General features: G+C 47.1%; 5 protein-coding genes across 5 annotated transcripts; 2 read left to right on the top strand and 3 right to left on the bottom strand.

Moving 5' to 3' along the window:
- Positions 1–1,381: 1,381 nt before the first annotated feature.
- Positions 1,382–4,307, top strand: FOBCDRAFT_318921 (uncharacterized protein; the record flags this gene model as incomplete). The annotated part of the gene is made up of 5 exons (XM_059612020.1): positions 1,382–1,599; positions 1,664–1,771; positions 2,986–3,028; positions 3,086–3,987; positions 4,068–4,307. The coding sequence occupies exons 1-5, from the start codon at positions 1,459–1,461 to the stop codon at positions 4,305–4,307; spliced, it is 1,434 nt and encodes a 477-aa protein (XP_059467131.1). The 5' UTR covers positions 1,382–1,458.
- A 193-nt stretch (positions 4,308–4,500) lies between these two features.
- FOBCDRAFT_222204 (PUA-like domain-containing protein) lies at positions 4,501–5,697 on the bottom strand. The gene is made up of 4 exons (XM_059609601.1): positions 5,224–5,697; positions 5,156–5,173; positions 4,988–5,104; positions 4,501–4,937 (listed from the first exon to the last, which is right to left on the bottom strand). Exons 1-4 carry the CDS (start codon positions 5,678–5,680, stop codon positions 4,648–4,650), a joined length of 882 nt encoding a protein of 293 aa, XP_059467130.1. The 5' UTR covers positions 5,681–5,697; the 3' UTR covers positions 4,501–4,647.
- Positions 5,698–6,115: 418 nt separating this feature from the next.
- On the bottom strand, positions 6,116–7,063 carry FOBCDRAFT_181792 (Alpha/Beta hydrolase protein; the record flags this gene model as incomplete). Its single annotated transcript, XM_031177978.2, has 1 exon — positions 6,116–7,063. The coding sequence occupies one exon, from the start codon at positions 7,061–7,063 to the stop codon at positions 6,116–6,118; it is 948 nt and encodes a 315-aa protein (XP_031043865.2).
- A 63-nt stretch (positions 7,064–7,126) lies between these two features.
- FOBCDRAFT_222203 (uncharacterized protein) lies at positions 7,127–9,208 on the bottom strand. Its single transcript, XM_031177979.3, has 2 exons — positions 8,176–9,208; positions 7,127–8,120 (listed from the first exon to the last, which is right to left on the bottom strand). Exons 1-2 carry the CDS (start codon positions 9,087–9,089, stop codon positions 7,568–7,570), a joined length of 1,467 nt encoding a protein of 488 aa, XP_031043866.2. The 5' UTR covers positions 9,090–9,208; the 3' UTR covers positions 7,127–7,567.
- A 714-nt stretch (positions 9,209–9,922) lies between these two features.
- Positions 9,923–11,196, top strand: FOBCDRAFT_200905 (uncharacterized protein; the record flags this gene model as incomplete). Its single annotated transcript, XM_059608985.1, has 4 exons — positions 9,923–10,103; positions 10,155–10,489; positions 10,611–11,102; positions 11,173–11,196. 4 exons carry the CDS (start codon positions 9,923–9,925, stop codon positions 11,194–11,196), a joined length of 1,032 nt encoding a protein of 343 aa, XP_059464776.1.
- Between the last annotated feature and the right edge of the window lie 558 nt (positions 11,197–11,754).

The following is an 11,754-nucleotide window of genomic DNA, read 5'->3' as shown; positions in this document are numbered from 1 at the left end:
ACCTGCATCAACCACTGAAGTAGCTGCCTAACCCGGATCGCCGCTTGACTACATCTGCTGTAGCCTCACGGCAGAGAGTATGGCCTGACCTTTGGCCACCTTCGCATATCTTGGTAAGTCATTCTCTGTGTGATAGTGGTGTAAAGCAACAGTATCCACGCAAGCCACTACGGCCAGTTGTGGTTATTTACCAGTCTAAAGTGAGGGTCTACAGTAGCCTCAGCAAGCCACAAGCGGCTATAGAGCTTTTGCCAGGTATGTGACGCATCAAAGGGTAAGGTAGAACATAGGAGAAGGCTCAGCTGAGCCTGTTATTGCGGCTTTACATTCCTTATTCTTATTTTGAAATCAAAGGGAAATAGGCTAAGTATGTAGATGGCTGAGAAGCTTGTCTCTGGTGTTCGGTGTGATATAAAAGATTCCTGTATAATCAGCTAGCCTTCTCGATGGCGGCTAACCTAGACTTGCAAGTGGCGAGCTGAATGGTAGTTCTAAAACATGCATACTTCGAGTCGAATTTGGACTTGCTATGGTTGGTTGAATTACGAGGGGAGATGAAAATCTCTAAATAATGGAATATATATTGCTAAAGCTTAAAGAAGGTTTATTTTAGATTATAAATGACAGAGGACATAAATGTATAAGGCTTGTTGAATTTCTACATGCCTGTTTTATTAAAACCTTCCCATAACTGAATCTTTCTAGTTCAGCTTATAAAATACTAGCTAATAGTGCAGGCGACCTTGATATTATGTAATCAGTTTCTAATTTCTCTGATGTTTTATTACCTTAGTCTTTAGTCTGATTTGCTACCGGTCTTATACTCTCTGTATTACTAGATGAAGTCTTACTGTTTAACCAATAGGTTGGCTGTATCGGATATAGTAATTCTTTCTTATACTAAGATTAATCATTTAGAGTCAGAAGTCGCACAGCCAGTCGGATGCACAAAGGTATGTGATATCGACTTGCATTAGTGAACTCCACTACGGCCTAGAACACCCAAGAATGCACAAGAAACATATTACTGTTCCGTTGTATGTCTCGGACTGTAGCGGTGCATCATGGGAGCAATAATAGCCGAAACAGTAAGTTCGGGGCTGGCTGACCTGAACCAACGCTATTCCCTAGCCAGCCACAATAAGCCACAGCTCTGATGAAGGGGTCTCAATTCGTCGACCAGCTAGCTACTGCGAATAAACCCTCTTAGTTTTGAGCGGTCTTATTTATGGGTTGCAATTTGTTTGCAGCATCATGTTAATACACGATTCACGTGCGTTGCCGAAAGCTTGAGATCAGTAAACTGAGGCAATTTGTTATATAAGGGGGCTTTGTAACTCAAGTTTTGTTTCAACCACCAACTCACAATCATTCACTCAGATCAATCCACATCCACATACTTTGTATTTCTATCGTATCGTCCTGTGCACCCTTCTTATCATTACTTTACAACTCAAAATGGAGGGCCAAACCGGGTTTCAACCAGATAAAACTGGTGAATCGTTTTCGCAGGGAGGCTTCCAACAGGAAGGCTTCCAGCAAGGAGGTTTCCAGCAAGGAGGCTTTCAGCAGAGCGGACTCCAACCCGATTCCAATAAGGTACAGTTGAATGTCCGAGCGTGTCAATTATGATGCAATATGGTGGCTAATTTATTCTCAACAGGGTTTCCAGCCACAGGGCCGTCAAGAAGTGCGAGTCGACGCTGCAGATCTTGAGGCTCTTCGAAAGTCGATTGAGGGTGCAAAGGAAAAGCTTCAAGAGGCCGAAAGCGTACTCGAGAAGCTTAAATTTACGCCCGTCAGCAACAACGACCCAGCATTTTCCAACAATGGATTTTAGACCCTTGGAGCGCATAGAAGAATTGATTCATCAAATCGTATAAGTGTTGAGATGGGAAGTAGTTCAACATCGGAGCAGCTGTATGCATGGAGGTTATACATACCCGAGTAGTTACAGTATTTTAAGTATTACTTACTATAGTAAATCAAGCAGCTGACTCTGATATTTCATTTACCAACTCTTGCAACTGTTTTTAGAACAGCATTTAACACATATTAATATCATGGTGTTGATATATAATTTTAAGAATATCGTTTTAAAAACAGGCTGGTATTTCTCCTTTCAACTCTGAACCCATTTAGTGGCATTCTGTACATAAACGCCGATACTACCCTTCGTGGCACCCCCACAATTTCTAAACGGGCATAAGCGTCTGGGACCGGCGGAGCTGAAAAATACAGCCTGGCTCGAGTGGTAATAGTTCTGGGCCATGACTGAGCTCGATGGCCTGAGAGTATCACGATTAATAGAGTGACTGGCCCAGCTGCGATTCTACACAGCACTCTTCCGAACAAGGAGGCATACATTCGTGGAGTCTAAAGGTAATCGGCTGATTCATCAACATTCTTAGGTATTCCTTCCGGTCAGCCAGCCACAGTGAACACCTGGATGCTGGGTTCAGTAACCCCGTGCTGCCAAGGAGCCGACCGTGACCCAGACCTGAGCTATTGGATGTGATATCAAGTTGACCAAAGTTGTTCTACCTCATACGAACCAAATGTAGCGTGCTGCCGGCCGGGGTCAGCTCCTTGGTTAAGCTGATGGTATTACTGTGTCTCACATTAAAAACGAACTCTATTAAAGTTCCTTTTTTTCATTGGCTACTGAGCTAGATGTAATAGAGTTCAATGTAATCGACCAGGCTATTCCTCGTCCTAGCATGATCTGCCTGTTTATCTGTCTCCCGATGCGTCATCTCATTTCTCCCTCCTACTTGCTAAACATCATGTCTTGCGCCTTCTACCACTATAACATTCACACCCTACACATGTATTATTTACAGTTGAGACATGTGGATAAGAGCTTATATCACCACACAGATCTTAGCAACAGAGTCCATGTGGCTGGCTGGCTATGGAGTTTGCTAGGCCTAGTCTAGCCTATCTTAGACTATGGCTTCCGGCCGGAGGTTCACTAGCGCCTAGCTTTGCAGACTTCTGTTGCATCTGGAGGTTGCTGAGGAGCCAAGTAAGGCCCTCGGTACCGGATCCTTGTTTCGAAGCCTGGTCCTTGAACTTTGACCAGTCGGGGGTATTGCCCTCTCCGGCAGTAAGGTAGGTCAACCCAGCACGGAGCTTGCCACTGCTTTTGACGCTAGTATTGCTATCGTGGAGGAGATCAAGAAGGAGGTCGCCAACCAGCAGAAGCTTAGCTCGGCAAAGACGGATCCAGCTTCTATCAAGAGGTGGCAAGATGCCATTACCAAGGCGAAGCTCACTGTCACCAAACTTGAGGCTACAGCGAAGTCGTTTCCTGGCTCCTCCTCTAACGCACCCAAGATGAATAACATCTCTGTGGATAAGAAGGACAACAGTGCCGTCACTGCCGCCCTGAGCACTGCTACTGAGAAGCTTGCCCTCAACCAAAAGGCCCTTGAGACCGCCCAGGCCAACTACACCAAGGCTGTCGAAGCTGCCGCGGAGGTTCAGAAGAGGTTGACTGGTATTCAGACTAAGCTCAAGGGCATCGAGATTGCTGGCGCAGCCCTTGAGCGTGTCAAGGAGATCTTGATTGAATGCATCGCGATTCTTGTCGAGCTCAAAGTTCAGATCAGCAAGCTGACTACCTTCTTTAATGCTCTTTCTACCATGGTCAAGGTCATCATTGAGACCAAGGTAAAGAACTTCGACACTGATGCCACTGCCATTGGTCAGGAGGCTTCTCAGAGGGGTTTGCTGAAGCTAAATGATCTCGATATTGAGACCATCTACATCTCAACCCTGCAGATCAAAGCGTATTTTGATCTTCTCCAGATGATATGCCAGATGTATACCACTGTGCACGCCCAATACGTCAACCCGGGCCTCGATCTTCTCACGGAACTAAGCAAAGTGACAAAGACTGCTGAAGAGATCGCTCCCAAGCGCGATCAGCTCAACAGCTTCACAGATGCTGCGCATAAGGCTATAAATGAGCTTGTTGCCCAGGTGAGCACTTGTACCTTCTTACACTAACAGAGCCTCTACCTTAATGAACACCACTAACATTCACTTCTTCCTCATAATAGAAGCAGCAGGAAATCTCGGACGGGCTTCAGAGCCGCATCGACGCTATTGCGGAGCAAACAGACATGCTGCACAAGGTCGGCGTTCCCATGCCTGCGGCTGGCATCATCCAGGCTATGAGGACTGGCGGTGAAGTAATCCAGGATGCAGTGAAGGGTAACCTGCCCACCGGTATGCGTGTAGAGCAGAATGCAGACGCTTTGCATCCGACTTCTAAGTGGAGTATCCGAGTTACTAGATAGGTTAGGGGTGACGACGAATGCAATCTTTTCTTTAAACTTAACTAAACTCAGTACACACGCGGGATTTAGAAACGTAATCGTGGATACGTTGCTGCAATTTCCTTATTAGCCTGTGTGTCAGTATGGTGAGATCTTTGCGTAAAGCGGCGTGTCTTGCAGGGCGCGATATCACAGAGGCTCTTATTTACTGGTAGTCACTTGCTATGATTTAGGCTATAGTATGACACTATATTAATTAGTCGTCATTTACGGAGTAATCGCGGCACAAACATTCCCATTCCAAGCCGCACTCCTCCAAACTGCTCGTGGTGCTGGTGCTGACCATCCACGCACAACAACATCACTTCTCATCCTCATCATGCTTCAACCCAGCATCTTTCGCCTTGCTATCCGCAAGCTCACACAAAAACCTCCACTCCTCGCCACTAACCTTACTCACGCTCAACCTCGACTGTTTAAGCAACTGCATCAACTCAAGAGGACCACCAGGCTTGCCCAGCTCACGAAGTTCCTTCAGACCAATCGGCACAGCAAACTTCTTTCTGAACTCGACGTGGACCAGGTCCCAGATGGGCTTCTCTTTGGTGGATTTGGGATCATAGTATGGTGCGCCTGGTCGACGAGCGGATCCTGGTGATGTTAGTTGCAGGTTATAAGGGTGATGAGGATGGGGAACTTGCTGTCTTCGGAGAATTCTTTAACGATTTCCATTATGCCGACGATGCCGGGTTCTTTGCAGTTGCTGGCGTAGAAGAAGGCGAGATCACCGGCGTTCATGTTTCTCATGTTGTTCCGAGCTGCGAAAGGTCAGTCTCATCTCAGATCATCCACCGAGCATGAGTTCATACCAGCGTATGCTCGAATGCCTATATCAAAGTCAGTCACTAAGATCTCTCTTGCCCGTTGGAGAACATACCATCCCAGCCCTCAGGCTCTGTCTTTGCCTTCAAGTCATCAATGGAAAACTTGACATCAACACCATTCTCAATGCGAGTCTCGGGCTCAGCTTTCATAAGCCAGTACCATTGCCCATCGTGTTTCGGGGCATCAGGGTTCACCGTCGGGATAGAGTCGATATCTGGATCTTCGGAGACACCACGAGAGCTGGACTGAGCAGGCTCCTTTTTCTTGTCTGCCTTCTTCACCTTTGATGCATCTGGCTCCTCAGTCTTCGACGGCTTTGCCGGTGCTTTGGGCTTCTCTTGTTTCTTTGCATTGGCTACCTTGGCAGCCTTCTTTGGCGGGCTTGCTTTGGCCGAGGGAGGCGCTTCAGGCTCGGGATTTCCTTTGGCAGCTTGCCGAAGAGATCTTCGCTTGGGAACAGCTTCCTCTGAAGCGTCGGCGGTAGGCGCACTTCTTTTTCGGGGTGGCATGGTGGGCTGTGAGTGTGTTGAGATTGGCTTCATTGAAAGCCTGAACGCGCGACGCGTCTGAGTTGAGGCTTGAGGTCTCAACACAGCCACAGCCTGCGCCACATTATCAAACACCGCGCTGCACCGCGAACAAGCCAAGGTGTCAGTCAAGAGACAGCAATAATGCTACTGGAGCTTCCAAGTAAATTATACTTATAGAATGACAGAAGATAAGCAAGATAACTTATCTTTTTTTTTTGTCTTGATCGCTCCTCAAGCTAGACCTCACTACTATTACATTTGTCTACTCCCCGCATAATCACAAATGGGACGAAATGGCTAAACGCTTAAATACACCTACCATCAAATCATCATGAAAACTTAACAACTAAAGACTGGAGAATTTGGAAGTCTTTAAGCCTATTTAATCTCCATTCCTCACAGTCGTGACATCATTTACACCGGAACATATTTCCTCAACCAATCCTCCATCACCCCCGTCGCAGGGTAAGTCCCATCCCCCAGCCTCAACAACATCGCAACATGCCCTTCAAACCCTTCCCCCTCGAAAACACGCAACTCAACATCCGTCCCCGCCGCCTTCAACGCCACAGCCAACTCAGCCGCCTGACGAATCCCTCCCTTCCTCTGACAATGCAACAGCAAAAAAGCTCCAGCGTTCGGTGCAGCTGCATGATGCGTCGGCGACATGTCCTGCAATCGCTCCGGGTCATCGCTGAGCCCTTTGATCATGTTGGTGATGATGGGTCCTGTACTATCGGAGAATTCTGCTAGAGCGTTGTAGTTTGACCCGTCGAGAGCGATGACGCCTTTTAGAACGTCGATGCTGAATCCGGCTTTTTGAGCATAGCTTGGGTCGGTGCCTAGTAATGTAACGACATGTGCTCCTGAGCTATGGCCCATGAGAACTACCCTCTCTGGATCAATGTTGAGCTCTTCAGCATGCTTGATCAGGTATGCCACCGAGTCAGCAATCTCTTGCACCTGCTCCTTAACAGTAATTTCCGGGATGAGCGTGAAGTTGATTGATGCAAAGGCGTAGCCAAGGTCGTTCAAGTAGCTGACTTTCTTTGAGCCAGTTGAATCGAGATAAGTACCGATTGTCCAACTCCCACCGTGGACATACACAATGACAGGACTCTTTGTGGCACTTGAAGTCGGTTTCCAGAGACGAAGGCGTTGAGCTTCTCTTTTTCCGTAAACAATGTCTGTTCCGCCTTGAGGAACATCCGAATGCATTTCGGATATGAGATCATGTACTGTTTCCATGTTGATATCATCGTTGGTGTCTTTGTATATAGAAATACCGGTGACTTCGCGTCCTCGCGCAGCCAAGTCATAGGGAGTCAACTCCGAAGTGCTGGGTACATCTGAAGAAGTCATTGCTAATATCGTTGGAGTTCAAGATGAAAAGGGTCGTGATTGAAGTTTATGAAGAAAACAAAGGTCATTTTCATTGCGCAAGCCAATCTATTCATAGTATTCCCCTTTCTCCACTTTCTTCATGGCCTGCGTAACATCGCAACGTAAGAAATCCAGCAGCCTAGATAATTCAGATGTCTGGTCAGGCAGACGCATAAAACCAACAAAAGGTCCTGCTGCTAGCTTCCAGATTCGGTGTGGTCTGAAGCGATTGCCAGTAGCTTATCTCAGTCCAGTTGCCGTATACCCGGAGTCCCTGAAAGAAATAAATCCTCCAAAACGAAGGCGTCAATTTAGCCTAATCCATGCACGATAAGAATCTCCAGCGCGTATAAAACCAATGGCGTGACATATTTTTATATCGGCCCGGCATCAATAACAAAATAATCCATCAACCAATTTTCATAAATCCGACTAACTCCAATCATGTTTATTTTCATCATAGCCCCATCGGCTCATCTTTTCTTAGCCCTGCGTCATCAGGATGGTCTCAGTAAACTCAATAATAGAACGAAGCTGCTGTAACTGCCCACCCTCGAGCAACATGAACTCTTGATGATTATGAATCATCTCCTGCGAAAAGTCACATCCATCCTCTCCCGGTTTCGCATCAACACCAAGCTCATCCTGAAAATCTTGTAAATGCGACGAAATGTCGCTCAAGACATCTGGATCTAGTGTCATGAATTGAGCATACGACATGGTCTTGCTTGAAGATGGCCCTATATCTGACTCAATCCAATCTGAAGGGTTGTTGGTGAGCACGTTTGAGATGGCTGTGGTGATGCGCTTTAGTGATTTGAAGATTAATGGATCCGTCACGTTTGGCGATGGGTGCGAGTCTTTTAGTCTGGAGAGGAAGACATTTATCATGACGAAGTGGTCCTTCAGGGCGTAGAGCTCGTCGCGGATCTGGCGGACTTTGGGGTTCGGTGGCTGGTGTGGCTTTTTGTGAGGTCGATCGGGTAGTGCTGCCGGAGGGAAACCCATGTGCTTGGTTCTGAACTCGTCAAAGTCCCTAGAGCACGCCCATCAGCTTCGGAAGGTATGTACATGGAGGAGGTTTAACTCACGCTTTCAGAATGGGCAGAAATTCTGCAAATAGATCTCGAATATCCTCCAACACCTCGAGACAGCGAGCTAGCTCCAAGTTAGCATGCAGAGGGATATCTGCAGCTGTCAAGGGCCTGCCAAGATCTGCTGGTGGAACAAGACTTGAAAGAGTATTGTGTGTTTTCAGAACAACTTCCTTCAGCTCCGACATGGCTTCCCATGTGTCGGGATTTAGTGGAATGTCTATCAAGGCCATGCTGGAGCCCTTGGAAGCCCAGTGTTGAGCGTAGACCTCGAGCATCTTGCCAAGGTCTGTTGTTTGCGTGCATAGCTGTTCGCATGTCGAGCGGATCAGACTCATTGTAGAGATCAGATTTCCTCCGGTGTCTTTTGCGAGTTTGGCAGCTGCGTCGAGAGATGCAGTGGCGTCTTGGCAGGCTTTGTGATAATCGCTGGGATTCGGGTAGGAGTGCAAATCACCAGGTGCACTGGTCTCCACGTCTTGGTTCTGCCCATTGTATAGCGTCTCAAGCTGCTGCTGCTGCTGCTGCTGTAGTTGTTGAAATGCTGGAAATGACTCAACAGCGGGATCCTTTGGGCGATATGGGAGTAGGGTGCGTGATGGTGGATTGGATGGATCGACATAGATCCTCGCGTTGGGATCTTGCGCGGGGAATAATTGCTGTTCCTGAATGACCCTGGACAGCTCGAGGGCGTTATCTTTCGGGTGCAATGGGAGTTGCGACTGTGATGTGGGATTTGATGGGCCAGCGTGGGATGACACGACAACTTGCGTCGTTGGTGCAGGGGTCTCTTGCGGGGAAGATGAGGATGGGGATGGAGACGATGGACGTGAATCCATCGAAATGACAGACGCAGCGCTATCGACTTCAAGCCAGTCGTCGGCAATCGAATCTCGACGATTTTCTGACATTTTGGTGATGAAAAACTCTTATAAATTGATACAAGGTGATGGAATTTTGATGAGTTTTGAAGGGGAGGATGATCGGGGTTGAAAAAAGAGTGTTGCCTTTCAGCCTGGATTAGGCAGACGTCCTCGGTTGCATTGAGGCTGCAGTGGTCAGCCCTGTAAGGCTCAGTCAAGCGATTAGGTCAGCATTTTCTGTGTGTCATCTTTGGAGACGAAACCCAATTTGGGATATAACTTTGATTGAACAGACACTATTCGTCAAGGCATATCCTACATTTCGATACTGCCAATGAATGGTAGCATTGAGCGAATGGATGAGTCAGAAATGGAGTCATCTCCAAACCGTCGTACCAGGACCGGCCGACTTATGCCCTTTCCGGAAATGATTGGCCGGTTCAAGATGAATATGCTTCATTATCCAAGACTGGAACAATATCGTTGGGTAGACGTCAAGCCTTCAGAAGGCCGATGCGTCAGCGACGGTTTCCAGCGTCTGTAATACTGGTAGCGCGTCGTCGGTCGGGATTTAACATTAGTCTCGTTTGGGGTCCATCGGCTAATTAATAGCGCGAAACTTACGAGAATCCCGTTTTAGCACCTCTAGGCCAGTACTACATTTCTCGGTAACAATTGTTGTCATTGTAAGTTACTTCTTTGCCTATTGGGCATTGCCATGATCCGTACGACATTGGGTGGTGTTGTGGCTTGCGGGGTAAGCCAGCCCAACGAGGCTCTCACCTCCTGAACTCAAAACGAGACCGAGCGCATAATGAGCTTCATCCCTCACCCAAAATAAACTCCAAATAACAGAGTTCTGTCCTCTTGACGCCACCAGAATGTCAGGCCTTGAGCCACTAGCGGCATTGGGCTTTGTTTGCAACATTGTTCAATCAGTCGAAGTTGGTCTCAAAACGGCGACGCTCTGCAAGAATGCCTACTGTACGGGTGAGCCTGATCCAGAGCTCAGCATCTACGCCCCGGAGCCTCGCCGTCACCGTTTCAACTGTCCCATGCAAAGTAGTTTCAAGGACTTTTTGTGTTCTCTTGTTTACCAACTGTTGTCTTTAGATAAGGAGCATGCCATAGGCTGTCTACAGCAAGACCCCAATTGGTCTCGCAAGACTGTGCCTGGCGATTGGGACAGTGAGGACCTCCAATACCTATTTTCCAGTTACCTCAGTCAGGCAGCTAGACCATTCTGTCTTTTTATTGACGGAATCGATGAGCTTATGGGGGATAGTGGCATGGGCATCCTCATCAACTTGTTCAACAGTCTGCAAATATCATCACGGCTCGTCAAGGTCTGCATGCTAAGCCGTCCAGAACAAGCCATACGAACGCGGCAGTCTCGTGAGCCTGACTTGAAAATGCAAGATTTGACACGAGTTGATATCGAGCGATGTGTAAGGGATACCCTTGAAACGAAGTTCCTCGGACAACCCCTTCAGCCTATGTTGAGGACCTTGTAGGACAAATGGGCGACAAGGCAGAAGGAGTATTCCTGTGGGCTGTTCTAGTAACCAGATCAATTGCCCGGGGATTATGAACGGCGACTCAGAAATTGAGATCCAGGAAAGGATTTTGAGAACCCCGAAAGACCTCTACAATTTATATCTTAACATGTGGACCAGACTGGGCGAGGATTCAGATCTCTACCAAGGGTCGACAGCACTCACCTTTAAAGTTGACCAACGTTGCAATGAATTATACACCAGATTACCAATAAGAAGAGCCGACCTCTTTGAAGTCATCTATATCACACCGCCCGAAAGGCCAGGCTTGAGTCGAGTGGCGAACAAGGCACGCTTTCCCATCCTGGAGTATGATAACCTAAAGGTACAGGCCATCCATCTAACTGTCCTTGACTTTCTGATTGAGACAGAGGGAGGAAACAAGATCATGGAACATCACAAAGCGTCTCGAGAAGAGTTGTTCCTCAGAATCTTCAGATCATGCCTACTTCGAGATTGCCTATGGCCAGAATTTTCATTCAACCTAGACGCATACCTGCCAGAGGTCAGCGAGGCAGAACATCGCCTATATGTTCACCTTTTTTCACTCTTAAAATATGCTAATACTTTACAAGGCTCGGTATCAACAGAGATATTAGATTCTATAGGGACTCTTCTTGTTCAAAGAACTAAGCATATACCTTTATACCCAGATCCAAGAATCAACGGAACGGTACAATCCAAATTGGACTTTCTATTACACATTGCTCCCTTGGGATTCGACACTTACATAAAAGTCATCTCAGCGAACGGGAAAATAAACGGCAATTCGAAATGTTACATCGAGTCCTGATTGCTTGTCTCCTTTTTGGCCGTCGATGTCATACTGATTTCGAATGGGCCGGAAGACAACGTCTTATCAATCACATTTTTGGGACTATTGTATCGGCCGATGAATTCTATTTTTCTTTTCCAAGAAGACTATACATCAGCAACAATACTGTGACAAAAACGAGTATAGCGTATTTTCTCGTCGCGGCTGTAGATGCATTCCGTATTTCAATATATGGGGGCTGCGATGCACCTCCGTGGGACGTTGATAAAATAGATGCAATCATTAAAACGATTCGCGACCCCAGCACGTACTATGCTTCGAAATTAGCATCGTCATTACATTATACCTCGACGAAAATCAGTCACATCCGCCAGACTTCCTT

The sequence above is a fragment of the Fusarium oxysporum genome, chromosome IV (assembly GCF_013085055.1).
Source record: "Fusarium oxysporum Fo47 chromosome IV, complete sequence".
Taxonomy (NCBI): Eukaryota; Fungi; Ascomycota; class Sordariomycetes; order Hypocreales; family Nectriaceae; genus Fusarium; species Fusarium oxysporum.
Note: the sequence above shows the minus strand (reverse complement) of the source record. Positions and strands in the feature narration are given on the sequence as shown.

Bases quoted from the DNA above. Each gene is read 5' to 3' on its own strand.
- FOBCDRAFT_222203 (XM_031177979.3), bottom strand. From the start codon at position 9,089: ATGTCAGAAAATCGTCGAGATTCGATTGCCGACGACTGGCTTGAAGTC. The intron at 8,121-8,175 runs GTGAGTTAAACC...GGCGTGCTCTAG, and splicing joins TTTCTGCCCATTCTGAAAGC to GGACTTTGACGAGTTCAGAA.
- FOBCDRAFT_222204 (XM_059609601.1), bottom strand. From the start codon at position 5,680: ATGCCACCCCGAAAAAGAAGTGCGCCTACCGCCGACGCTTCAGAGGAA. The intron at 4,938-4,987 runs GCAAGTTCCCCA...TAACATCACCAG, and splicing joins TAAAGAATTCTCCGAAGACA to GATCCGCTCGTCGACCAGGC.